Raw genomic sequence first — 26,728 nt, 5'->3', positions numbered from 1 at the left:
GGATTATTTTCAAAAAAATATACGTATTTTGGAAATGTTGAGTCGAATTAGTCTAAAATCGATTAATTTTATGAAAGAAAACCTTTCAAACAGCCGTAGTCCGTAAACTATGATTCCTACAAAATTGATTCATAAAGAACGGAACGTATCTACCGTCTTATAGGGGGATCTACTGTACATCACACTACAGAAGGCCACTATATTGAATACATGCCATACTGTTAGGAAATTCCTTAATACAGACACTGACACTGACACACCCATTTAATTTTAGTTTTGTTTTGGTTGCTATGCCTTGACTCTGGTCCGGCATAGTACACAGCCACCGGTGTGTACCGAGTATAACCCAATAAACACAACAACAATAATAATAATACAGTGGTGTCTCATATTTTGAATTTAATTCATTCGAGACCATTCAAACTCTGAATCATTTGAAGTCCAAGCAATTTTCCCATTAGAAATAATGGAATGTGACTTAATTCATTCTCAGACCCTAAATAATACCCTACAAGCCGACTAATGCCATAAGTTATCAGGATACATATCAGCTAACATACTTCTAAATTATGATACAATTTGATACTAGAGGAAGATGTTAGGTGCCATCTCTTAATAAATTTAATAATTATAATTTTTAATTAAATAATTTAGACTACTGGAAGAAAAGAATTAGCCTGGAGTGGAACTTGAACCTGCATCACCTGCTTACCATGCAGACGCATTGCCAATTATGCTACTCCTCTTCCAGTATATATAACATTATATTACAACCATTGACAGTTATTACAGTGCTGGCTAGGAATGTATCTAGTGCCCATGTCCTGTAAACTACAAGCCAATTAATACCCAATAACTTACAGCATTAGTTGACTTATAGTTTATAATGTATCAGGTTGTAATATTGTTGTTTGTTTATAAACAATACCCATTTCAATATACTTAAAACAGGAATACATATAATTTAAGACAAAAATAACACAATTAAATTCTCTAATAATAAATTAAAGCATAAAAACAATAAATAAAATATGTAAATAATATATAATAAAATGAAAATTGCATTTACTGAATGCACACCATCAACTTTGGTATCTTAAACACAGCTGCCAGATCTGCCACATGTACCACTTTCATGCTTCCAATAAGTTCCTTTTTCATCTTACCATTTTTCTTACTAGTTAGACTGTTGCTTCTGCACACTTCTCAGATACAGTGGTTAACAAGTAAAGGTTATATTAGGTTGAACAGAAAGTTTTTATGTTTAATCAAACATCCTTACTACAACCGATATGTTTTAAAGCTATACATCAACCAAAGCCAAATATTATTGGACTAGAAATGGCTATAATACTAATATATTGGCCCGATAATATTTGGCTTTGGTTGATGTATAGCTTTAAAACATATCAGGTGTAGTAAGGATGTTTGATTATTTATATATGTCTTGCCAAGGTTTACGATGGCTGGTTGAATGCCTTGGGAGTTGTTTGCACATCGTGGGTGCTGAATGCATTCCCAGCCAGCATTGTAACAACCATCGATGGTTATATCGTTAGCTTATATATGCTGGAAGAGGAGATTGGACTGAAGGTCAGGATAGCGTAATTGGCAACACATCTTCATGATAAGCAGAAGTTGTTGGTTTGAGTCCCACTTCGGGCCGATTATTTTCTTCCAGTAATTCTAAAATTATTATTTAAATTTAATTAAATTATAATTATTAAATTTATGAAGAAATGGCACCTAATGCCTAACTCTAATGCCAAATTTTCTATTAAATTATTAGTATTATAGCCGTTTCTAGCCCGATAATATTTGGTTTTGGTTGATATATATGTGAGAACTGCATTTACAGGAAACCTTTATTATAAAATCATTATAAATTATTATAACATGTTTGTTGTTCGAAATAAGATAATTTTAATTTCGAAAAATTGTTGATCAACTCAGCAATTAAAATGTTTTTTATGGACTTAGTTTCTTGTTTAAAGTGACACTTCATATGCATCACTCAGAAGTAACGAGTGAAACTCGATCATTGGGCCCAATGTACTAAAACTCCAGGTAGAGTAATGGGAAAAACCTAGGAGACCCCCCTTATAAACAGGAGGGGACAATGATGACAGAAGCTTTTCCCATCAGCAAGTGTGAACTTTTATGTATGTTTGAGGCCTCTCCACCATCGCTGCTTCCTAGATCCACTTTTGGATTAACACCTGAACTTAACTGAACTTGAACTAGCACCTGAACTCAATTAAATTCTGAACTTCCGAACTTAAATTTCCGAAATTCCTTTTTGGACGAGCCTAAGGACAAACCTACATCAAGGACTTACTCAAACTCCGGGTATTTGTTGTCATGCAAAAGTTTTATAAGCTCTCTCTCTCTCTCTCTCTCTCCATATGATAAGCTTCTCCCTTGATGGTTACTCGAGTTAGCGAAAAAGCTAGATCCTCAGTCATAAATCCTGTAAATAGCCTCTCTGAATAAATGGGTATTTGTTAAATGAATAGCCTTTTGAAGTGCACTTCTTCTGGGTGTCTCCCTCCATATACATTCCAACCCTAAGCTTCCACAGATGCGACTGCTCGTGTATACCTGCGAATGTAACGGTCTCTGTGTCTACCCAGAAGACACGGTGGTGTCAGTTCTGATGACTTTGTCATTGCACTCTTCACTGACACGATGTCGACCCTTTGGTCCCATGGTGCCAAAGAATAGAGGGGGCCTTCGGCATTGTCACATATAGTTTTTATGTATTTTTAACATTTGTCATTCCTTAACATAGACAGTTGATTTAATTATAATAGTTTTAAATTTTAACACATTATTGTTAATTTGAGATTATATTTTGTTCAGAGACTTATTTTACACTTCAATTTCATTTTTCATTCCACATGCAGTTCAAACTTTGAAGTATCATTCAAATATCAAAGTAAATTTTTGTCGAATTTGGCATTCAAACCCAGAAGCATTCAAAGTTAGAGTTGTTTGAAGTATGAGGTAACACTGTATAATAAAATAAAAAAACTCAACCAAAATTCTTGTAATAATTGACAAAATCCTGGTCGTTATTTTTCAGGTGGCTTAGTATCGCAATTTATTTGTGTTGAAATAGCTTGAAGAGAATCACATTTAGACATAACTAAACATGGCTGCTAAAAAATACAACACATTATAGTAAGGTTAATAGATTACTGTGAACCATCTTAAGTTCAAATGATCATGGTAGCAACTGAGAAAAATTCTGTGACCCAAATATTTGAAGCTTTGAGGTCCAATATCACAATAATCATATTTTACTTAGAAAAAATGTCACTCACTACGTGATATTTTCATTTCTTTAAACAATCCAATTTAATCATATGTGCTTTAGAGATTATATTAAACTTTTTTAAATAATAATATCACTTACCCACTTTCTTCTGGAAGTAACAGTTCAGTTTTAGCTGACTGTTCAATGCAGAACTTTTTCTTATTTTCTTCTTTTTTAAGAATCTTTCGATTAGATTTTGTTTTGATTCCAGACTGAAAATTCAAATAAAACTTCAAATAAATTTCTGTATCCATTTCAGTTTTATATCTAATCCCAGCTTTAGCATCATCTGGTAGTTTTAATAAAGTTAATAAAAAATTGGCAACTGAATGTATTTAAAATACTAATTACTCAATCTTTTCGAATATACAGCATAAAACACTTACTAAACTAGCATTTTCAAGCTAGTTTAGAGCTCTTCATCAGCTTTAAATTTAAACATTAAAATCCAATAAAGAAACACCAGTATTTGAAAATGTTTAAATGTAGTGGATTTCAAGTTAATTTAAATAAGGAAATACATAAAACAATGTACAAATTTAATAATAAAAATAAAAATGAAAAAACTGTAAATAAATAAAATATATATATTACAGTAAAAGTAATTAACAAGATGATTGGTGATTATGCATAATCAACCACCAATCATCATGGTGAGTTTGATAAATTTCACTAAATTTCTCACTTTTATTGTCAATCTTACATAATTCTAAAATAAAATTGGTAAATTTGATAAATATGCTAGAATTTCTCACTTTTACCAGTGAGATGAAAAACAATACTTTATACTATATGACAAATAAATCATGCTATAAACCTATTATCCAGTGTTGGAAACATGCACTGCATGAACGTTTTAACACAGAAAGTCAGAGTATGAATCTGAATACTATTCTTCACTTTCATCTGTTTCCTGTAGTTGATTACCGGTGCTTCCAATTTTCCAAACATCTACCTGAGGTGATGAACTAATAGTTGTGGTGCCAGAACATGAGTTTTATTGATATAATCCTTCAATGTATTGTATAAAGCTTTATTAGAAAATAGGTCAACATTTTCAGAAGGCCAGTTGAAACCTGCCAGTAGGCACCTCATCTGGAAGTTTTCACGAATGATTTCATGAGTGATGCAGTGAAATAGGAAATGGTTGACATCTGCTTTGCTGTCAGTATCTGTAATGCAGTGTCCATTTTCACATTTTTTGAAGTGGAACAGGTAGCTTTGAAAGTTACCATGTCCCATAAAACACTGAGTGAGCTAGCTTATAGCTGTCATAGTTTTAGAAATATGCTCACTGAAAAATACAAAAAAATGTTGGCAACTTTTACTAACATTAAGAGACAAATGTGGGTATCTTAAATTTTTTTCTTTTTTGCTGCATTAGAAAGGGCATCTTTTCTTCTATCAAAATATAAGGTTTTAGTTCTCTGCCCATCTCTGCTAAGAGCAAAAATGTGGCATTAAATGTAATGATATCTGAATAAAAACTTGGAATAAGACTTTGGAATGCAAATTAGCTTCTTAGCTTACTATCTGTTTGTCGTTAAGTAATGCAATTAAAAGATCTTGAATATGCATTCTTGCTGAGCTATGCTTATCCAATATTAAGCAAAAAATTTGCAAGAATTTTGATTAATTTCCAAAAACAGTTTGATTTTTAGAATATTAAATATAAAGGGATTAATATGTTAAGCAACACAATAGAAAGGCATAAAATATCACACTGGACTATGCTCTTTTTTATGAACAAAATAGCACAAAAATTATGGCCATTTAATATAATTTTACCTTCATTGTTGAAAAACATTCTTTTGTCAATTTTTAAGCATGTTACAGAATTTCAATACATGGTCTGAATGATTTTTTCCTGATCATGTTATACCAAACTGTCCAATCAGATTTTAAATTTAACAGAACTTCAACTACATAAATGCATAAATTCTAGATTGCATAAATGGATTATTATAAATCCAAGACATATAAAATAATTCACATCTGCATACCACACTGGAATGAATATAAAATAAGACTCACTTCAACCAATAACCAGAACAAATTACAATTAACTCTTGAATAACAAATGTCTTTGTAACCCCTTCTGGGTTCTTCCTCAGGCTTTTCTTAATTCTAAATAATCTGGATCTTCCAAAATCAATCATGAATATAAAATTCAAACATAAAATCAAATGGTAAGACGAAGATTTCAAATAAAGAGAACTTATGCAAATGCATTCCCAGTGTCATCTTTAAATAATTGTAAGGAACCGGGAGGTCAAGATTTTGGTTTGACCTCTTATCGATAGCAAGTTGGTAAAACTTGCCCACTTTGTCTATGGATGGCTAATTTAATTTATCATGAGGATCGTGAAATCCTCGTTAATATCAGGACCTGACACCAGTTAGGATTAAATTTATTTAATATTGCATCCTAACTCACAATAGTAGTTTCTTACTAAAAGGAGGGTTATTAGTTACGAGTGGAAATTATGGGGTCACGGGTAAGTCGACAGGTGTTTGGATTCATATTCAACTAAGTGAAGAGACAGAATAACAGAAACAACAAAAGTTCAATAAATAATAATTAAAATACATGAAGGAATAATCTATCAAGATATCACTTAACTATATACACCTCTAAATACAGGAGAGAGCTTACATAAAACTGATATAATACCTCTTAAAATAATCGAAGACTTTCCTTCTTTATTAAAGGCACAAGTCAGTGAATCAGAGGAGACATGACACAACATAAGATTTGGAGAACTGGTTGGAATGGCCGAATTCACTAGGAACTAGACATGCAAAACCTTTATATTCAGAAATTTACTCCAATGAGGAGTTTGGACTGTGTCATCTTACAATGAGTCTTTTTACTACAAGTTTGTCATGGGAAATGATGACATCTCTTTTAGGAAGTAGACAATTAAAAAGAAAGTTGAATTCCTTGTTCATATCTACTTTTATTGTAAAAAAGTGGAAAAATGTACAGTTTAACAACGAAATATTTCATTGAGTTTTAAATTTAGAAAAATTAAATTAATCTTACAATCAGATTTTCATAGTATCGAATATTAAATATCGTTGTCAAGTAAAGCCTGCCATGCCATTGAAAGATACATCTCCTCCCTAAAATTAATGCACGTGGATCTGCAGCAAGCCTTAAAAATCTTGACTGCTTCTAACCACTTGAGGTGTTCCAGGTGTGGGAGTAGTAAGGATTATTTGAGTTCCAGGAAAGTCTGCTGTAATATCAGGGTCTGTCGCATATGTGGAAAGTGGAGTGGTACTCCTACTATGCTGTATATCAGATTTATGTTCCCATATCCTGACCCACATTGAACATTTAGTAGAGCCAATGTACATCATTTCTCTATCCTATCTGTTGTCTCTGATAGGGATGCTATAAATGCCAGGTAGTCTGTCAGGGTTAGGTGGGGTCTTTTCTGTTACGTAATAGCTGTAGTCTTTTCCATACATAGCTTAAAAAGAATTAAAAATTGGTTAAAAATCCCAAACTAATAATCCAAGGAATAATCAGAGAAAAAATTATGTCAAATATTTCAAAATTCCAATATATAAAAAGCCATTTTGAAAGAATGAAGAAGATATTGATAAATTATAACATCCAATTAGTTCTGAAACACACTAATACTATTACATCTTGGATTAATAAAAAGGATAGGAAAATAATAACACAGGGGAACTTAGTGGTGTGGTTTATAAATTCAGTTGCAATTGTAAAAATCTGAATATTTACGTAGGGGAAGTTAAATGCCAATTAAATTCCCAAATACAAAATATTAAAGTTATACAGTATAATAGAATCTTTTCAAAAGTCAATCAACATTGTAATAAATACAGATGCAAAATTAATTAAAATACTATAAAAATTATCAAGAACAAAAAGAATACAATCAAAAGAAAATTATAAAAATTATAATTTTCTTTAATTAAAAATGCTAATAAAAATTCTTAATTAAAAAAGCTATAATAAAAAAAAGCAAAAATAATAATATGATAAATGATAATAATGGTCTAAGAATAAATAATAGGTGGCACAACTATCTAGGTATTAAATAATACTAATAATAATTAGTGCAGTTTAATGGGTTAAGGCCATGGTTCTCAATCCATGGTCCACAGAATATGTGTGCTCTGTGAAGCCACTTCGAGTGTTCCATGAAAAAATCAAATATATAATTAAAAATTGTTGCAAAAGAAAATCAATACAATGTAAAATAAGTTTTTATTGGAATGTAATCAGCAAATGCCAATGTTGTCATCTACTAAACCAAGTACACTTGATTTCAAAAGCTGCTTTAAAGCTGATGTATTGAAAGTGTTCTGCAGAAAAAAAATGTCAAAGTTTAGTGTTCCCCGACTTTGAAAAGATTGAGAATCACTGGGCCATGGTATAAGTGAAGTTTGCATGATGTAAAATAAACAATGAAAAGACAAGTGAAAGGTGACTAATAATAATTTTTGTATGAGATCGAATTTAGTGTTAATTTAATTGATCTAATCTGACTTTATAGATATTGGCTTGGTACATGGATTAATTAAGGGAACAATACCCATTAATGACATGCATGATAATACATGAATGTGTTAGTTTTGCATACCTCTCCGGCTAGGAAAGGTAAAAGAATTTTATATGGATAGCTGGTGATAAAGTATGATTAAAACTAAATATTATAATTATTAGGTTAATCAGCTGTACAATTGCTTTAAGTGGGGTACTTTTAATATGTTCAAATGTTAAAAGTGAATAATCTAGAAAAAATAATTATGGCCCATTGATGCATGAGAAGAACATAGGGCCACAATGTTTTATTACAGCAATATTTGCGAAGCATGTGTTAGATAATTTGCTATTGTATAATATAGTGTTAAAAATGATAACCGAGTAATTTGTAAAGCAGTCGACAGCTAAGCGTGTGATTTAAATATTTTATTGGTTATTATTTTAATTATATTATGAGGTTTATAGATGTTTATGTGAGTTGTAATATTGTTAAATATTTACTGTCTTATATAAAATATATGATCACCTAACTGATGAGAGACATTTAACACCAGGGGCTGAAATGCATTTTAGGATGCACGTAAGGCAACGATGGTTTCAATTGTGAGATAACTCTTCAATAAAATTATTTACTACACATTTGTAGAAAGTATATTGTAACATAGAATGATCTAGATCTGAAAGTCAACTAAAGGAAGAAGACTATGTTCTTTCCTATTTTTCTTCTTTGTTTCATTTTGACTAGAACACATAAGTACAGTAATTTTCACCTTACACAAACTTTACTGTGTTGTGAGTAATCTGATTTCAAGTAACAAATTTCTGCATAGTGTATGTTTAGTTACATCCGCACTAATCACTTTAGGTTTGTATGCATCTTATATAGTATAATATCTTACTTAGTTTGCATCTTACAGTATGCATATAGAATACTTATATCTTATATAGTATAGATAATATTAACATTCATATTACAAATTAAACTAAACAGTGCTTTGATTTTATTTCTTTCAATATTCTTCAAACTTTTGCAGAATATACTGTAAGTTATGAAAATCATACATTAAAAGTATAACTTATATATCTTTTAGTGTTTAAATGTTTTAGACTTAATAATAAAACAAAATAAACTAATAATAAATTTAAAAATTTAAGTAAATTTACCATATCTATATATTTTCCTCTTTTATACTTTTCTATTAAATGATTTGGAATTGGTTTGGATCCTGGATACATATCAATTCTTGATTTATTTTTATTAACATTTTCTGTAGATTTGAATTTTTTAAAATTTTTCTTCTTTATTGATTTTTCATCAAATCTGTTACTGTTGAAATCCTTCCCCTGTTTAGAATCTGGCTGATCTGATGATATAAAATATCTGAACATCTAAAAATAACAAAAATCAATATGTTTATCATTTTGATAAAAATAAACACATTATTATACATTACAATACCTTCATTTTATGCTATTAAAAGTAAAAATTATAGAAGCAGAAATCATAATATATTTTATTTTTATGGTCTTTAAAAAAATCCAGCAACATTTAAAACTGCACGTAGTTCTATCTATTTTAATATTTTATTTTAAAAACTTTTCATATTTTTAATTATTATAAAATGGCAAAATTTTAATTTTGAAGGTAGAGATGAGTTTTATAAAAAAAAAATTGTAAATGTTAATGACAAGTAAAGTCGTCATTAAATCCAACTCTACCCAAGATATGATACACAACTCCTTCTATCTTCCCACTCCCTTGACTTTTAACCACCAAAATTAAATAACATCAATCCCCCAATACACAAACTTCTCTGAAAAAATTTTTGACAAAATACACAAGAGTTATTAAACTTGAAAGAGGGTGAACAAAATCATGCCTCCCCACACTCACACTAACATCCTAAACACTCCAAATTTTTTGCATTTCTCAACATTTCAAGGTCTGAAAATGTAAAAATTCTGTTTAATGCCAATTAGAACCATTTTAGTTTAGGTGGAGATTTAGTGGACATTTTTCAAACAATATGTGAGGATAGTGGAGATTTTCAGGGAAAGATGTAGAAAAAAAAGGAAGAAGTTGTCTGGCATGTGGCAACATGGCAGGCCCAAAGTTAGGTTAGTAGGCACCTGGAACAAAAATAGTAAATAAAATATATCTTTGAAAAATAACCTGTTCTGAATTGTGCAGAAGGTTTAGGCTTAGGAGTCTTTGACAGAAACAGAGATTTATCTTACTTAATTGTACTATCAAAGAATACACAAAAATTTTAAATTTTCCTTTGTTTCTGACTTATAGAGGACTAAAAATTTTTAGAAATGTTACAAAATCTCAGCGATGCAAAAAGTTTCTTATCGACTCCTCGTACAAAATTATAGGGAAACTTCAGAAAGTTTCCAGAACCATCAGATCTGGAAACTAAAAGATTGTTGCACATTTGCAGACCCATCTCTATTGCCACCAAGAAATCCAGGAGTTTAAAAAAGAAAAATCTCCTAAAACACTTTACAAACTCATTAACATCAATCAGGATATTATTTACTAGACTGTTCCAAAAGCTCCTCGTAATACAGACGAGTCCAATAAGAGAGCACTCGGAATCGCCGCATTACGCTCCCTCATCCAATCGACAATATCATCCAGAGAATTGTTAATATTTGGTTCTCCTCCCTTTTACACATCTTATCAGTTCTACATATCATTATTAGCGGATCCAAAAAAATCCAAAAGGAAGCTAATTTAAAAATTTTAAATATTTGAATAATTAATAAGGACCTTTCATTAACACCGTGCACGAGAACTGTATCGTAGATAATCCGATAAACCATATTTGCCAAAGTAACTTCTACCCAGGATTTAGTACAGTATAACTATTGAATTCTTATCATGTTTACACTATTCGATGTTCACGTATTGTGGAAAGATCCCCTCCATTTATTTCACACACACATCGACCGAATTAAGTCAACGGTTGAAGTTTACCCTGGTAATCCCAATGGTTGCGCTTCGATTAGCTTAGGTTATGTTAACTACATTTTTAGTATACGTTTCCTTTTTTTCTTTTTAGGTATTCCTTTTTTATGCCTACTAAAAATGTAGTTAACCCAGAGTCGGTAGATTAACTGGTCTTTCGACTAATACTTAAAACTTAGCTAGAGACAATATTTGCCGCTAGTCGGCGCCACTGTTAGCAGGAGATCGTTGTTCTTGCTAGGTATATACTGAAGTCAGTGATTTTGACCTATAATAATTGTTTTTTTAGCTCCATAAAAATGCCAACGTGCTTTGTGCCAGGATGCAAGGCAGGATATAAGTCATCGAACGAGAAGAGACATTTCTTCCGTGCTCCTAGCGATAAGATTGAGGAGTGGATGCGATGCATTCCACGAGACGACAAGATGCTAACAAATAAATGTTACGTTTGTGACGTACATTTTGCGAGTAGATTTATTTTAAAAACCTTCTCTCATGTTATAAATGGAGAGAAAGTAGAAATTCCACGAGATCGCTGGGCATTAACGTCGGATGCATATCCATCAAACTTCCCTAATTGTCCTAAGTACATTAGTAGGTCTGTACCTCAAAAACGATCAACGCGATGTCTCACAAGAAATGAAGAACCATCTAGGAAGGGATCACAAAAAGACAATACCAAAGGTAACTATTTATGGTTTTTATGTAATCTTAATCCTCAGTGAGTCATGTAATTTTTTGCCCTTGCCTGAGTTGCAGTGCGTCTCTCGGACCCTGTGTTTTAATATAAAATTAAATTTTATCTATCTATCTATTTTATCTATATTTAAGGAACATTTTATATTTAAAAATTAAGTAAAGATTGAGCTGGGTTTGTGAGATCCACTGTGATTCACTGAGGGTTATCTCTCTGTGGCCCATCTTTCCTTATAAATACTTTAAGATTAATTGTCTGATATTTTTTTTTATCAATCATTAGATTTGCATGATACACACTCCCAAGTAACAACTGTAGAAAAGGAAGTAGAAGAACCCTCCACATCTGAAGCAGCAACTACACAGCATCCTGAGCTGTTATATGTCAATAAAATCTCTGCTTTGCAGTCTGAATTGTTAAAAGTCAAAGAGGATTTATATCGGTGCAGAAAGCAAAAGATGATCTATAGGAAGAAACTGAAAACCCTTCAAACAGAAAATCTCAAGCTTCATCAAGAAAATACTGAACTTAAAATGAAACAGTTGTCAGCTGATAAACTTGATTCCTTACCACCAAGACAGAAACTTATAATAGAGCACATGCTGAAAGCATGCCATATAAAAAGCAAAAAGGGTATGAGATATGACATTAATTGGTTACTTGACTGTTTACTTTTAAAAATTAGGTCACCATCTCTCTATGAATTTTTGAGAAATAATGATTACTTGCCTTTACCCTGTCAGTCTACACTGCATCAATATATCAGAGGCATTAATGCCAAATTTGGATTTGATGAAGATCTTTTTGTTATTTTAAAGACAAAATTGGAGACAATTCCACAAACAGAACGCCAGGGAGTTTTAATTTTTGATGAAATCACACTTCAAAAACATATAGAACTTTCAAAAGCTACTGGTGAAATGATTGGACTTGTTGATTATGGTGACAATTCTGAATTGCCACAGAGTGAATTTACAGCAGGTGATCATGGCCTAGTGTTTATGTTCAGACCTCACTTTGCTAGTTGGGTACAATGTATTGGCACATTCTGTTCAAAAAGCTCTGTCCCAGGTTCTACTGTTGCAAAACTTATTTTGCAAGCAATTATTCATTTAGAACAGTGTGGTGCAATAGTCAATGCAATAGTTTGTGATGGTGCCAGCACAAACAAAGCAGCTTTAAAAGCTCTAGGAATTTGTGCAGACACAAATAATATACAATGCTCATTTACAAACCCTGCTGCAGATAGACAAGTACTGGCTATTATTGATGTACCACATATTTTAAAATGTATGCGAAACAATCTTTTGAAAAATACATACTTTCAGGTAAAACTAAGAAAATAAAGTGTTTTCACCTAATTTATAATATAAGCCATTGCATTATTCTGCATTTTTACTTTTAGTTTCCTGAAGGAAGGGTAGAATTACAGCATTTTAAAGCAGTTGTTGATGAAGATTCCAAATTACCAAAGGGATTAAAGGCATGTCCCAAAGTGACAGAAATACATGTTAATCCCAATAACTTCCAGAGAATGAGTGTATTGCTGGCAGCTCAAGTAACACTTTTTTTTACTTATATAATCTTGACTTGATAAGAATACTTTTATTTATCTCATATATTTATAGATATTTAGTAATACTTTTGCTGATGCTATGCTGTTTTATAAACAGCGTGAGGTTGCTATCCTAAAGAATGCAGATGTTACAATAAGTTTCATACGTCACATCAATGCTCTTTTTGATGCTTTAAATCGTAGATTGCCACAGGAAGGAATCAGACATGATTCAAATGATCTCAAGGTAATAGTAATGATTCACTAGCAAAAACTATAAATGTTTTAATTAACAACTTTTTAAAAATAGGTTATTGAAGAATCTCTAGAATGGTTAAATAGATGGGAAGCATTCAGATTACAGATTAGAAGCACTGATCAAAAGGGATTTTTGAGCCACCAGACAGCAGAAAATCTACGCTTGACGCTGACTAGTATCTTAGCACTCGTCAGACAATTGCTTCCAAACTCATATTATATCCTGACAGCTCACTTTAATCAGGACCCATTAGAGGTAAAATTGACTTAGTGTAATGATTATATAATCTTGTATTAAACCTTAACTTATGTTTTCTTTTCAATTAGCGTTTCTTTGGAATGATAAGACAAGGAAGTGGAAGCAATTCTCATCCCACAACAGTACAGTTCTTATACCTGTACAGACTGATGACTGTTTACAGTTTGGTTCGTCCTCCCAAACGAGCATCAGTTCAAACTGATCCAGGATCTATGCTTATTACTTTAAAAAATCTTCTTCATAGTCATAAAAAACCATTCAGAGAAGTTCAAGAACAATTGGAAGAACATTTAGAAAATTTGCTTTGTGATCCAAGTTTATACTATGGAGATCCTAGTGATAGTGAATTATTAGATCATGATTATTGTACACCAGAAACATTTAAGTTTATCCTACATTATTTAGGAGGTTATATTATTTATCGTCTACTGCCATCACTCGGTTGTGATGAATGCAAAAATATATTAACAGCAAAACCTGAGGATGCTGCACCAGAGAAGACATTTACATTCATCAAATCTCGAGGAGGTTTGTTATATCCAAGCTATAAGCTTTGCCAATTGATGTACTGGGCAGAAAGCAAAGTATGCGAAAAATTAACAAACCCAAACATGGATGTTTATTTTTCAATAATGGATAATATATTAAATCAGTGCTCTGTTACATTGATGATAGGATGTGACAATGCTGGTCACAAGTCCTACTTGACTTCCAGATTTTTGCACTTTTTTGTTACTTGTCGATTGCATTTTTTCACGCGAACGATTAATCAATCATTTATTTCATCAGTTGAAAGTAAAAACCATAGAAAAATTTCTCACTTAAAGTAAATTTTAATAACGCAAATAATAAAAATAATAATTATTATTAATATGTATAATATAATTTGTTTGTATGTACAATAAATTTTTAACGTATAATAAATTCACATAATAGCACAATTTAATAATAATAATACTATTGTGTCAGTTTTGTTCCTTGTCATTTATTTAACTAAATATAAAATCAGCGTTTTTAAAACACTTAATAAAGCATTAAACACCTTCCATCGCTGAGAAATGTTTATTTAATAAAATACGTTCGAACTCATTTACACCTGAGGATAGTTTATTCCATGAGGCTGAAAATGTTAGTGTTTTATTAAATAAACATTTCTCAGCGATAGAAGGTGTTTAATGTTTTATTAAGTGTCATTTATTTATCCATAAACCTGGTTTTGGGTTTAAATAAAAGCTTTTTCATTCTTATAATAAAATGCATATAAAAATTATGAAATCGAACTCGAAGGTTATATATCTTTCAATAAAAAGAAAACATTCGACCTCACAGGGATTCGATGTAGCGGTCTTGTAGTGATTGCAGTGCCCCTGGTGGTAACATTTGTCTCTAGTTGATTCTAGCAATGAGCGAAGATAGGAAGTCGAAAGACCAGTTAATCTACCGACTCTGAGTTAACCTAAGCTAACCGAAGCGCGGCCATTGGAACTACCAAGGTAAACTTCAACCAAGTCGACAATCACTTCTAACAGTTACTTTGATTTGAGTGTTACTCTATTACCAAATACGTAATTTTCATTTAATGTTCCTACAGTTGCTTATTCGACAAGAAAACTGATAAAACATTACTTACATTTCCCAATTTCTGTGTAAAAAATTACACGTGTTTAGATTACACACATGTCACAAATAAACACCGACAACGTGACAACCGCACTCTTCACCTTGAGTGTTGCCAGCTTTGTCGGGTTACCAATTCGCAATGTTTTCAAATAATTAAAAACAATTAAATTTCATTTATTTTTCTGTAGACTTATCGAAACCATATAATATTCGTATATATCGTTATAATTATGTTTTTACGAAGCTATATCTAGGAGTCCATTGTAGTCGACGGAGTTCTCTTAATGAATTACATATACCATTTTTACACACATACAGGATGATCCAGTTTAATTAATCTACTGAAATAATTCAAAAAATACGCATCCTACAAAAATTCATAAAACCAAAAATGTTAGACTCGAATATACACCTGTGCGCCAAATTATGATTTCCGGGATGGTGGAAACATAATGCAACGGTGGCGGCGTAATCCGGCGTGCCGTTATTTCGGGGGAGCCATTTTCGACTTCCCGATCATCCTTACACTCCAATGTACAATTATAAAATTTATATACAATAAATGAATTTACTCTATGTATGTGTAAAAATATCAATAATTTTGTTTTAATTTTACTATGTGTATTAATTTTGTACGTAAAAAAGAAACGAATTGAACAATCGAGGTGTCCATGACCACGACCTTTCTTTTTTTAAACTCTTTCCGCCCTGCGGGCACTAAGAGGGCCTTTTATAGCGGGCCCATTATGGATTCGGCCATCGGCCAGGCCCACAATGGAGCGACCGGGTGGTGAGGGACGGGCCCGACATATCCGAACGGACCACCCCCGAAAATTTTCTGGAGATTTCTTGACCCGTCCGGATTCGATCCCGGATTCCCCAGAGCGGTAGCTGCCACCTCGACCGCTCGGCCATCCGGCCGTCAATTTTAGTACTGTATATGTACCGCCGTAGCGAATACAGTAGCAGCATTTAAAACGGTTCATTTTATATTTAGCGAACAAAGAATTTAAGCAGTCGTCTATAGACGAATGCTTAAATTCTTACATTTATTATTTTTCTAAAACGACGAGATCTCCATGGAGCGAATATCGATCTACTTCCGATTTTGACTTAATGTAAAATTTAATAATTCTAAAACTTGAAGAAGTAAAATTCTCTCGATCGACTGTCTTTTGTAAATTGAGTGAATATATTTTAATGCCAGTCGTAAAAAGCTTTTGGCAAAAATGTTTTTCTTAATTTCATATCGTATTTACGACAAAACGTTTTTATTACTCCGTTAAATACCCCCATAGAAATGCCGAGAAGACGGACGCAGCTGCGTATCGTTTATAAAACCGGAGGTAAGTGCGCTCGTTACGATTTAATGCCCGAACCAAAAGCGGATAAAAGCGTTCCGTAGACGGAGATTGCTTCTAGTATTTCCTGGCGCCATGTCTTCGGCATTCGTCCTAACTTTCTTCTCTCTTCTGGTAATTCCAACTCGACTTTCTAATAATGTTTACTATTATAAAATGTTTTGTTATAAATAATGGGGTCGGGTAAAACTTTCAATTTATTGGTCACGAGTAACGAATAATTTGCGAGGATCGAACGTGTCGCTTGTACTTTTTATAATCATCAATTAATATCAATATATATAATAAAGGTAAGCGTACAATGTGCGTGCCGCTAAAACTCAAAACGAGTCCCGGTACGATCGAGGGAGTTATACGGTGTGGTAGCCCTCTATCCCCCATCCACGAAGAAGGTTCCCGTTTTTACCCGAAGGGCGTGCTGTTGAAGATATAAGGGCTGGAAGTTTCGCCCTCTAGAAATTTCTAGAACATTCGAGAGTATTCGACAGCATTCCAGAATGTTCTGGAACGTTCGGGAACATCCCAGATCATTGTGGAGCATTCTCGAATGTTGTGGAATGTTCTGGAACATAACTAATACTGTAATCTTAATGTTCGTTGTTATTTTTTGCCCGAGCAACGCCGGGCTCATCCGCTAGTAAAAGAATAACTTTAGAAATTAATATACAGAAACGCGTTTCTTTGACACTGAATTTTAAAATAACCGTTTTTTGTGTTATTCTTTCTGGCCCGTGGACACTAAAAGGACGTTTTCTTGCCCCGTCCATCGCGGGTTCGGCCGAGCCTACCGTGACGACCACCGGGTGGCAAAGGACACGTTGCCCGGATTCGATCGGGGGTCGTCGGAGCCATAGGCCGACGTCTTAACCGCTCGGCCATTCCGTTAGCTTAAATTCGTAAGCGACACCAAAGCTAAATAAACTATGTATAGATACAACAACGACGGCCCGAATAATCCGGCTAGAATTCTAGCCCGATTATTCGGGCCATCGTTGTTGTATCTATTAAACAACTGTATCTATTTATAATCGTCGGGCGTTAAGATGTTTATTATATATAATGTATATTTCTTTTCAGATATGCGTCGATCTCTCGGCAGGTAAGTAATTTTGTACGAAGACGTACTGTACAATACAAACCACGCATTCGAGAAATAACGAGAACGTTTTTTAAAAGTACAAGACGAGAAAAGAATATTCGGAGGAAGATTCGCCAATCCGGGAGAATTTCCTTGGATGGTATTTAACTTTGATTTTCTTTTAAGCCACAAATATATTTTAAAAATTCTTAAATGATATTTTTATTACACTAATAATAGGTATTCATCAGATTGACCGATGAACTGAATTGTAGCGGGTTCCTGATTTCTCCGTCCTACGTGTTGACTGCGGCTCATTGCATGATCAGGTTATTCATTTTTCTCTATTTGTCATAGCTCTAAAATAAATTAACTTTAAGTCATTTGGAACCGAATAATTTAAAATAATTTTCCTGGCCTTTGCCATTGAAAATCTAAAAATGAAAAAAAAGAAATGAAATTCCTGTCGATGGGGATCGATTTGGCGAGAATGGCACTATTTTCTACTACGTGTGGGAACGGTTCGTATCCCACGGCGACAACTTGCGAATCGCAATGTTCGTCTCGTTGAGCGGCAGCGATTGGTGGAAAGCTAACATTTGTCCGCCTTGGCAGAAATGCAAATAAATAAACTCCACGTAAAATTTTGCACTATGTACTCCGATCTTTAATAACTACGTAGGAACGTTCTGGCAGTTTAGCTATCGTTGTACCGGACAACAACCATCGAAAGACTATTGCAATCTTAAGTTGACTAATCGCTTGTTTTCTCGTTTTAACTTATTAAGAAAAATGCATTAAATTTGTTTTCGTTCGTCCTTTTAAACGATTTCCGATGTTTCAACGGTATCATTCTTCTCCATTTTAAATCGCACCGTTCTTTCAATTTTAACCAACGTACAGTACTCTCAACCGAGCCATATTTTTTTCAATTGCCACCGTTCTCCCCTTATCATCATCTTTATATTTTCCTTTTAATCCTTAACTTTTATTATCGCTGTCTTTCTTCTAAGTTATCGATTTCTCACTTCCAAACTTCCGACATCCCACTAGCGTTATTCCTATTTATAACATTTCTTCCCAGACCTAAGAGTAATATAATAAATACCCACAGTTGTAACATTCTTACACATTCTCTTTGTAAATTAACTTCGTTTCAATCTATGATACTTTCGCATTCTTACCATAAATTTCTCGCACCGCACTCGTGCTCGAGTTACCTCTAACTACATCTCTCTTATATTCACTTAATCTCTCTCCTAAATTCCTTCTCAATCCTACATAATACTCTTCGTCCGTCGAATCCTTATCAAATACACTCCTTATTGTTTTTAAACCTACGAGGGTATATTAAAAAGTTATGCCTCCTCGATCATAACTTTATATTAATTAATAGACCTATTTCAGAAATATAAGTGTGAACGGATATAATCACTTTTCCACATAGTTCCCAGTTACAACGACACACTTATGCCAACGCGCGACGAGTTACGCAAATTCGTCTTTGTAAAAGTCGAACGAATCCCGATGAGGCCAGGATCCGTTCAACTTTTACACGAATATCGCCTGACACAATTATATAGAGAAAAACATTATTTTCTGTGTGTCAAAGAGCCAAGAACTGTTGACAAATTTTCTTTCTCTAGTCTTTCATTTTATTAGTAAACTGTCGGGGCACTCAACGAGTGCAGACCTTCCTATATTACAGAATATTCCGGATAAAGCGATGTATTTTTTCCTGCGAAATGCCGAAAATCTGCAGAAATCCGTCCGCTCGCATCATCGATTCTCACGAATCAATTCATCAACGAGAGTGACCCGCCCGGCCATACGCAGATACTGGTCTTCCACTGCGTTGATCTTTCAAGTTCGTTACAACAGGATTCTCTTCTTTCGCAGCCCTTACCTATCTCCTAACTGTATCGACGTCGATGCACGCATTCGCGCATATGGCACGCGAACATCGATGGACGTGGATCGGAGCCAAACTCTCCGCAGTAAGAAATTCGACAGCGACTCATGGCTTTAACCATTTTAGGATTCGCAGGGCGCAAACGCGATGTTGCTGAAAATCGCCACTAGGCGGATGCGTGTACGAAGAATCAAAGCGCTCGTTGCTAAATTCAGCGGTGCTTATGGGGAAGCTGCACGCACGCGAGTAGTAATTTTACAACAGCTATGACGAAACAACGTGGCGTCTGTTCAGTCGGCTATAATCTCACTGTTCCGCGAGATATTTAATGTTAAATGATTTAAACGTACTCTTTTGCCAAAGTTCCTGGACGAAAGATAATGATATTTTACTAGAATGCAAAATTATTTTAATGCTCGATTAAACTTAATACGAGTAGTTATCATTTAAATTTAAATTTTTTAATTTTTATGTATTTATTTTTTATACATATAACTAACACCTTATTCTTGCCGAGAAATATAATTTATTTGAAACAAACAAACGTTTTCAGCCTGATTCACAGGCCATCCTCAGGTTTAGAACACATTTGAATTAAAAGATTCCATCAATGGAATACAAAATTCAAAATTAAATAAGATAAAATTGAAATAAATTAAAGTATTAAATAACCAACAGAGTAACATAAAACAAAAATAAAAAATAAAAAAATGTAAAAAATGTATATAGAAGTATTTTTTTTATTTTTTATTTTTGTTTTATGTTACTCTGTTGGTTATTTAATACTTTAATTTATTTCAATTTTATCTTATTTAATTTTGAATTTTGTATTCCATTGATGGAATCTTTTAATTCAAATGTGTTCTAAACCTGAGGATGGCCTGTGAATCAGGCTGAAAACGTTTGTTTGTTTCAAATAAATTATATTTCTCGGCAAGAATAAGGTGTTAGTTATATGTATAGTGATTTGCTGAGTACTTTATGATATTATTTATTTTTTTATTATTTAACAGATTGAAAATAACATTATAATCAAGAATTATCAAAGTTTACGAGTCCATCTATAAGCGCAGCCATCTCGATAAACCCATGCCGCTGTAAATTATACACTCAAACCATTTATAATTTATTTTGTATACTAGTACTTTCTATATATTAACAGGACTTATTATACTGGAAATATTATATTTCCAGTATAATAAGTCCTGTTAATATACTGGAAATATTATATTTCCAGTATAATAAGTCCTGTTAATATATAGAAAGTACTAGTATACAAAATAAATTATAAATAGTTAAAAAGGACAAAAAGGCATAATAATTATACACTCAAACCGTTCGCTTTACACGCGGCGCAACGCGACAATGTAATTAGCAATAATTTCGCTTCAGGCTTCCCGCAGCGGCTGCAGCACTGCCGAATTTAGCAACGACCCGATAATAAATCCCAAACCACTATTGACTCAATTTACCCATCATCAAAAAATTATGACCGTGGATTACTTTTCGATACACTCTGGTTTCTTTTTCGTTTCTCGACGTACCAAAACCCGTGTTTCGCTTTACGAATACCGCCTCCTTTCGCATTTTATTTCATATCTTATACATCCTCGTATTATCAACAAAAACAGTCATTTCGTTCTCCATTTTCTTTCCTCTCGCCCGGATTCCGTCCCGAGTCCCCCCGGAACGGTAGATTGACTCCTTAACCGCGTTGACTATCCGGCCGGGTATGAAACTATGGGTATGAAAAAGGCCTTCTTAACGATTGCAACTAACATCCCGGAAAAATACTAATATAAATTCTGGTTTAAAAAAATAAAATTACAATACTTATTTGTTAGTTATTTATTAGGGAAAAAGAAGAGTGCGAAGTAATTTACTATTAAAATTTACTATTAGAAGTTTCTACGCCAACATACGCGAAATTGTTTAGCTACAGTAAATAATAATAATAATGTGTTTAATTAAGCAATAACATTTTTATTCGAGTTGGGCTAAGTAGAGGTAATTCGTAGCCCGCTAAGAACTTAGGAAATTAAATAGTCTATGGGAGATTGCCATTTCACATATAAGATTTTTGAGTCCGCTTTACTTGTTAGATAAAAGTTACGTCTTATATTTCGTAAAATAGGCAATTATTAAAACAGCCCGCACTCTAACTGGTTAGGAATAATCGCTAGGTCAACGTATACGTGTCTTAGTGCGAATGATATTGAGAATTTTACTGACGGGTGAATTGTACTGGGTTCTCGAAGAACCCGAGTTAGAGACGACTAGAGCTTTAGAAACAGTGAATTCTAAGGAGAATAGTAAACCAGAAAGTATACCAGAAAAGCATCGAATAAACGTAAAAAGAATGTGGATTATTTTTGAGGACAGGAGCAATACGCGACAATTAACTGCCACGCATCATAAATAAATTAATAACAATTATTGTAATTTATGCTGTTATCTTCTTGAAAAATATAAGTATAATAAAATTTTTACAGGTACGGTTAGTTTGTCTTAGACATATTAAAATTTAAGAGAAAAAGACACCAAATTTGATGTAATGCGTCTAATAGTGCAGCGTTATTGAATAACTTATCTAATTCCTTAAACCAAGATAATTTCGGTAGGCAAATATCGTCCGTACCGGATTTCGCTTTTCTTCGAATTTTTACAATTCCGGATTACGTATTATATCATTCGAACGAATGTGATTTTATTCTTAATTTCTATTGCGGTTATACAGCAAAAGTTAAACTCCACCCAATTCTCTTCGCTTAATTGAAATCGGGCCGACCCGTTCAGTTTACGTTCGACTGACTAACTTTCTGCTTCTAGTTGTTCGACGATAATCGAACCGCGAGAACACCTTTTGGGATAGAACGATAACTGTTAAACAGCTCTCTCTATCTTTGTAAATTTTGTAGGCCGTTGGAAGAGATGTGGGCAAAAATAGGAACGGTGGATCGAGAAGAGGGCCAAGAATATCGATTTCGATCGTCCCGGGTGCATCCGGATTACAGTAACCTGACCTACCACGGGGACATCGCTCTCCTGAAGTTAACTTCTCCCGTAGTCTTCGACCGAAACATCGATAGGATCTGCTTGGCTAACGATCGAAACTACTATCGAGGGAATACTCCCGTATTGCAGATGGGATGGGGAAGATTCTCTAACGAAAGTAAGCGCATTACTTCTTTACGCGCACTAAAGAGATAAACAAAAATTAAATGTTTATTATTTATTTAGCCGCGGAAGTAACCAGAATTCTGAAAGTGACCGAAGAAGGATATATTTTCGATCACGGAGATTGCTCGGACATGTTCGCTTTTTTCAATTATACCTTATGGGACGGAACCGTCTGTATTAAAAATTCCGGAAGCGAAGGAGTGTGCGAAGTAAGAAAATCTTTGAATATTTTTATCGTTTAATCTCCGCTTACCACTGGAAAACTATTGGCTTATAATTTTTCATTTTCCAATTTTTTCCAATCAGCGCTAATATCGTTATTTTTATTAAGCATAATTACTGTATTCGTTATTTCAATCGACTATTAACGTAACGACGGACAATCAAAATGTTAGAATAAGCGAAAATCATCCTTAGCGAGAAAATAGCAAACTTTCCAACACCTCATTTGCCGAGTTAAAAGTTGTGTTTTTGCAATACGTTCGCTTACGCAATTTAAATTGGCCATACGTTCCAGGATTTGTATCTAAAGATTGTTCCAAATGTTTTAAAACGTTTGTTTCGAGAATGTTCGATTTGCAACGAATAACGTGTATTTTACACTTCGGGAAGGCTTCCAGAACATTGGTGAAGGATTACAGTTTTTCTCGGCAAATAAGATGTTAGAGAATTTGATAGATTAAGCTTTAAAATGCGAATTGACATTAACATTCTTTCTTTAAATTCTGATTTCTCGATACGGTATACGAAAAAAGCCAACGAAACGGCTCCTTATTTAAAATCTTGTATTAAAAATGATTTGCAGAAAAATCGAAAACTAAGGCGTAAGAAAAGAAAAATGTGCAAAATAAATGACTGACAAAATGGAATCGAATATTACGCGACCGCCTATTTATGAAAACGGACAGATATTCATAAATGAACAATTAATATTCGAAGGGCGTAATCTCCAGATGATAAAATGACCAGTCTGTCGCTCTGGAGATGTCGGTTTCCATACTTTTATGAATGATTGATCCGAATACGTCGGACTTAGTTTCTCGACACCCAGCCTCTCTCGCTGCCGGCCTGGTCGAATGGCTTTTTTATTTTGGGTGCTTTCCGCTCCGAGGACCGTAAGTGGGTCTTTTTCCAGGCGTAATAAGAATTCGGCCGGGTCAACAATAAGGTGGCCGGATAAAGAGAGACGGCGTCCGACGTATCCGGGACAGATAGTTCACTAAAAATTTCTCGGCGTTTTTTGCCCGCCCAGGTTCCATATCTGGTCCCCAAGGAGGTAGGCTGACTCTATAACCGTGTCGACCATCCTGCCGACAATCCACGTTCAGCGGCGTACTCGGGATCTGACCTAGAGGGGGCAACTCGTATTACTTTCGATGAAGTGGGGAGGGAAAGGTCCGTGCTGTATGTCGATTATTACACTTTAATTTTTCTTCGAGGGGTCAGCTGCCCCCGTCCCTCTCTGGGTACGCCCTCGTTTGTTATAGCAACGCAACACATGGTCGATCTGCCTAGGGATGTCTTCAGAGAGGTCTTTTAAGGGAAACTGGCCCTTATTTAGGCGTTGCAGAAGTGGAGAAAACTGGGTGACCAAGTGGAAAAAACTCCACGTGGCCAGTCCGTCCGTGCCAGGCGCGAATCCACGACCGAACTCCCAGTATTCGGGGAATGTAGACCGTTCCGCCGCTGGGGGCGGGTACGCCCTTGTCCACGATGGCTACGAGAAAGGCCCTCTTACTGACTGCGGCTAAGAAAAGTTTATAAAAGTTATATAATACTAGGAGATGCTCCGGCAAGTAAGTTAATTCTCATTATAACGGAGAATTAACTTACTCGATGATAAACTTACTCGAATAAAATGATTAATTTTAAATTCTAAAATCTAAAAAAAAATTGTTTGGAACATTAAATTTCGAATTTGGAACGAATTCAAATATTCGTTCGAATTCGTAATTTGGATTTATTGTTTTTGGGTTACCCGAAGAGCGGAAATGATTGAAATATTTATTAATTGCTAAAATGTATACTATATGTGCCACGACAGTCGACCACCCTATAATACATGTGCCGGGCTGTGAACGTCTTACATATTTGTAAAATCTAAATGACTCGTACAACATGGAATTCATATAAAACGGAATTATCAACAGTGTTATAGGGGTCGGCTGTATTTACTTTTCTTCTTTATTATTTACACTTTATATTGACTAAAACTCTCTTCCCCTTTTCCTCGGAGAGTTGAATTTCCAAAAATCCTTTCTTAATGTGCATTTCATGGCATATCCTACTAAAACGCAATAAAACCGTATCTAAAATAGTACAGTAGAAGCTGTTTTTTAGGAAATTCGAATGCATAAATTTATGACAAATCCGCCAGATTAGCCTATAAAAAATACAATTTATCCTTCATGAGCTGTTACGTTGGAACATACACTTAATCACAAATTTTCATCAAAAAATTTTTCTTGAGTAAATGACGGCAAGTAAAAATGTAAAAATGTTAGAAACGGAATTCCGTTTCAAATACAGTAATAGAATTGAAAATTGGATTTCTTCTTCGTTTCAGGGCGATTCGGGAGGACCTTTGGTAACGAGAAACGGCAACTCGTACACGGCCATCGGGTTGGAGTCGATAGGATTTTACGAGAACTGCACGGTGGATAACAGTTTCGCGGAAGTATTCACCGATCTGTTGTATCATCGTCAGTGGATCGTCGACAACGTAGACGAAACCATTTGTCAACAATGACCGTTCTTCTCGATCATCGGCACTAAATAAATTTCCCGAAAGATATTTCTGGTAAAAAATCCTACAGTGGAAATGGCATAAAGAATAAATAATTCATAACCTCCTTCAGTGATTGGACACCGAAAGGTGCATTTTTCTAGTGTATTTCAATAACTAACGAAAAAATCATTTAAATTAATTTCCAGATCCTTCCGGTGGCCAAGCGGTTCCGTTCCCGAACGCTGTGAGTTCGCGCCTCGCTTAGGACGCGGGCTCCGGGTTTTTTCCACGTCTGTAACGCCTGAATAGGGGCCAGTTACCCTTAATTTAAAAAAGTTTCGTTGTTAAAAGATATTTGCAACGTATTATAAAATAAGGCACAATTTAAAGAGGGAAACACTAAAAATTTCGTTTTAGTGCTTTCTTTAACGAAGAAAAACCTACTAAAAGGTTAAGAAAACCTACCTATAAAAATCAAGATGAGTTTTATATTAAAAGGAAAAAAAATCACTAAAAATATAATATAAACAATACTGGTTATTAATATATTTAAATACCACACAAATGACCGTTCTTCAAATTACTTTTATTACTTCACAAATTACTTTTTATAGTAAAATAAATTTTATTGGTCTGTAAAAAATTTGTATTACAAAATTTGACTTCCAATTTCTTTTTTGTAGAAAGTTTTCAGACCCCTCGAAATTCGAGGCTCCAAGCTATTAGCTTAGACAGCTTACTTGTAATTCTAGACCCGCTTAGAGAGGAGCAACCTCGAGACCGCAAACAAAACTATTAATGAGAGTTACATCGATATCGCGCACGTTTGTACACGTAAAACAAAATGGTTGTCCCACTGCTTTTCGTTTAAAAACGAAAACACGTAAATATATTACCACAAGAAGATATTACATCTGTTGTTCAATACACACATACAAGAAAGACATCGGCCGTGCACGAAGTGTTTAGCCGGCAGAAAAAGAGGGTAAGGGAAAGGGGAGGAAAAGAAGGAGGGAGAGGAGATAGACAGTAGTTTCTGTACTGGTAGGATCCCTCTGAACGGCGTACATAAGGCTACAGTACCCACTACGTTTGATGTTGGCGCGCAGGTTTTAGGCTGCGAGGCCGTAGTCCTCCGAAGGGTCTAAAACAGTGTTTCTCAACCTCTAATGAATCGTCGCCCTCTTCAATAAAACCGTTACGTAGTATCGCCCCCTTCGCTTCAAAATTCCAATGCCGAGGGCCGAGGCTAACGCCAAATT

The 26,728-nt window shown here is 34.1% G+C and overlaps 2 protein-coding genes across 2 annotated transcripts in view; one reads left to right on the top strand and one right to left on the bottom strand.

Annotated features, from left to right (window-relative positions):
* LOC111638152 (WD repeat-containing protein 46-like) overlaps nucleotides 1-10,902 on the bottom strand; it is a 29,616-nt gene extending 18,714 nt beyond the window's left edge. Inside the window, exons 1-3 of the mRNA XM_023383796.1 lie at nucleotides 10,621-10,902; nucleotides 9,009-9,233; nucleotides 3,419-3,531 (exon numbers count right to left, since the gene is read on the bottom strand). Coding sequence (XP_023239564.1) covers nucleotides 3,419-3,531; nucleotides 9,009-9,233 — 338 coding nt within the window. The 5' untranslated portion in view covers nucleotides 10,621-10,902. The remainder of the gene's footprint in view (nucleotides 1-3,418; nucleotides 3,532-9,008; nucleotides 9,234-10,620) is intronic.
* Nucleotides 10,903-16,595: 5,693 nt separating this feature from the next.
* Nucleotides 16,596-25,595, top strand: LOC111638158 (transmembrane protease serine 11D-like). Its single transcript, XM_023383804.1, has 7 exons — nucleotides 16,596-16,682; nucleotides 17,646-17,667; nucleotides 17,745-17,806; nucleotides 17,887-17,975; nucleotides 22,477-22,730; nucleotides 22,799-22,947; nucleotides 25,305-25,595. The coding sequence occupies exons 1-7, from the start codon at nucleotides 16,644-16,646 to the stop codon at nucleotides 25,485-25,487; spliced, it is 798 nt and encodes a 265-aa protein (XP_023239572.1). The 5' UTR covers nucleotides 16,596-16,643; the 3' UTR covers nucleotides 25,488-25,595.
* The last annotated feature ends 1,133 nt before the right edge of the window (nucleotides 25,596-26,728 follow it).

Source organism: Centruroides sculpturatus, unplaced genomic scaffold, assembly GCF_000671375.1.
Source record: "Centruroides sculpturatus isolate CEXI.00-Female unplaced genomic scaffold, Cexi_2.0 scaffold895, whole genome shotgun sequence".
NCBI classification, from domain to species: Eukaryota; Metazoa; Arthropoda; class Arachnida; order Scorpiones; family Buthidae; genus Centruroides; species Centruroides sculpturatus.
The sequence above is the reverse complement of the archived record's forward strand: the minus strand, read 5'-3'. Positions and strand labels throughout refer to the sequence as shown.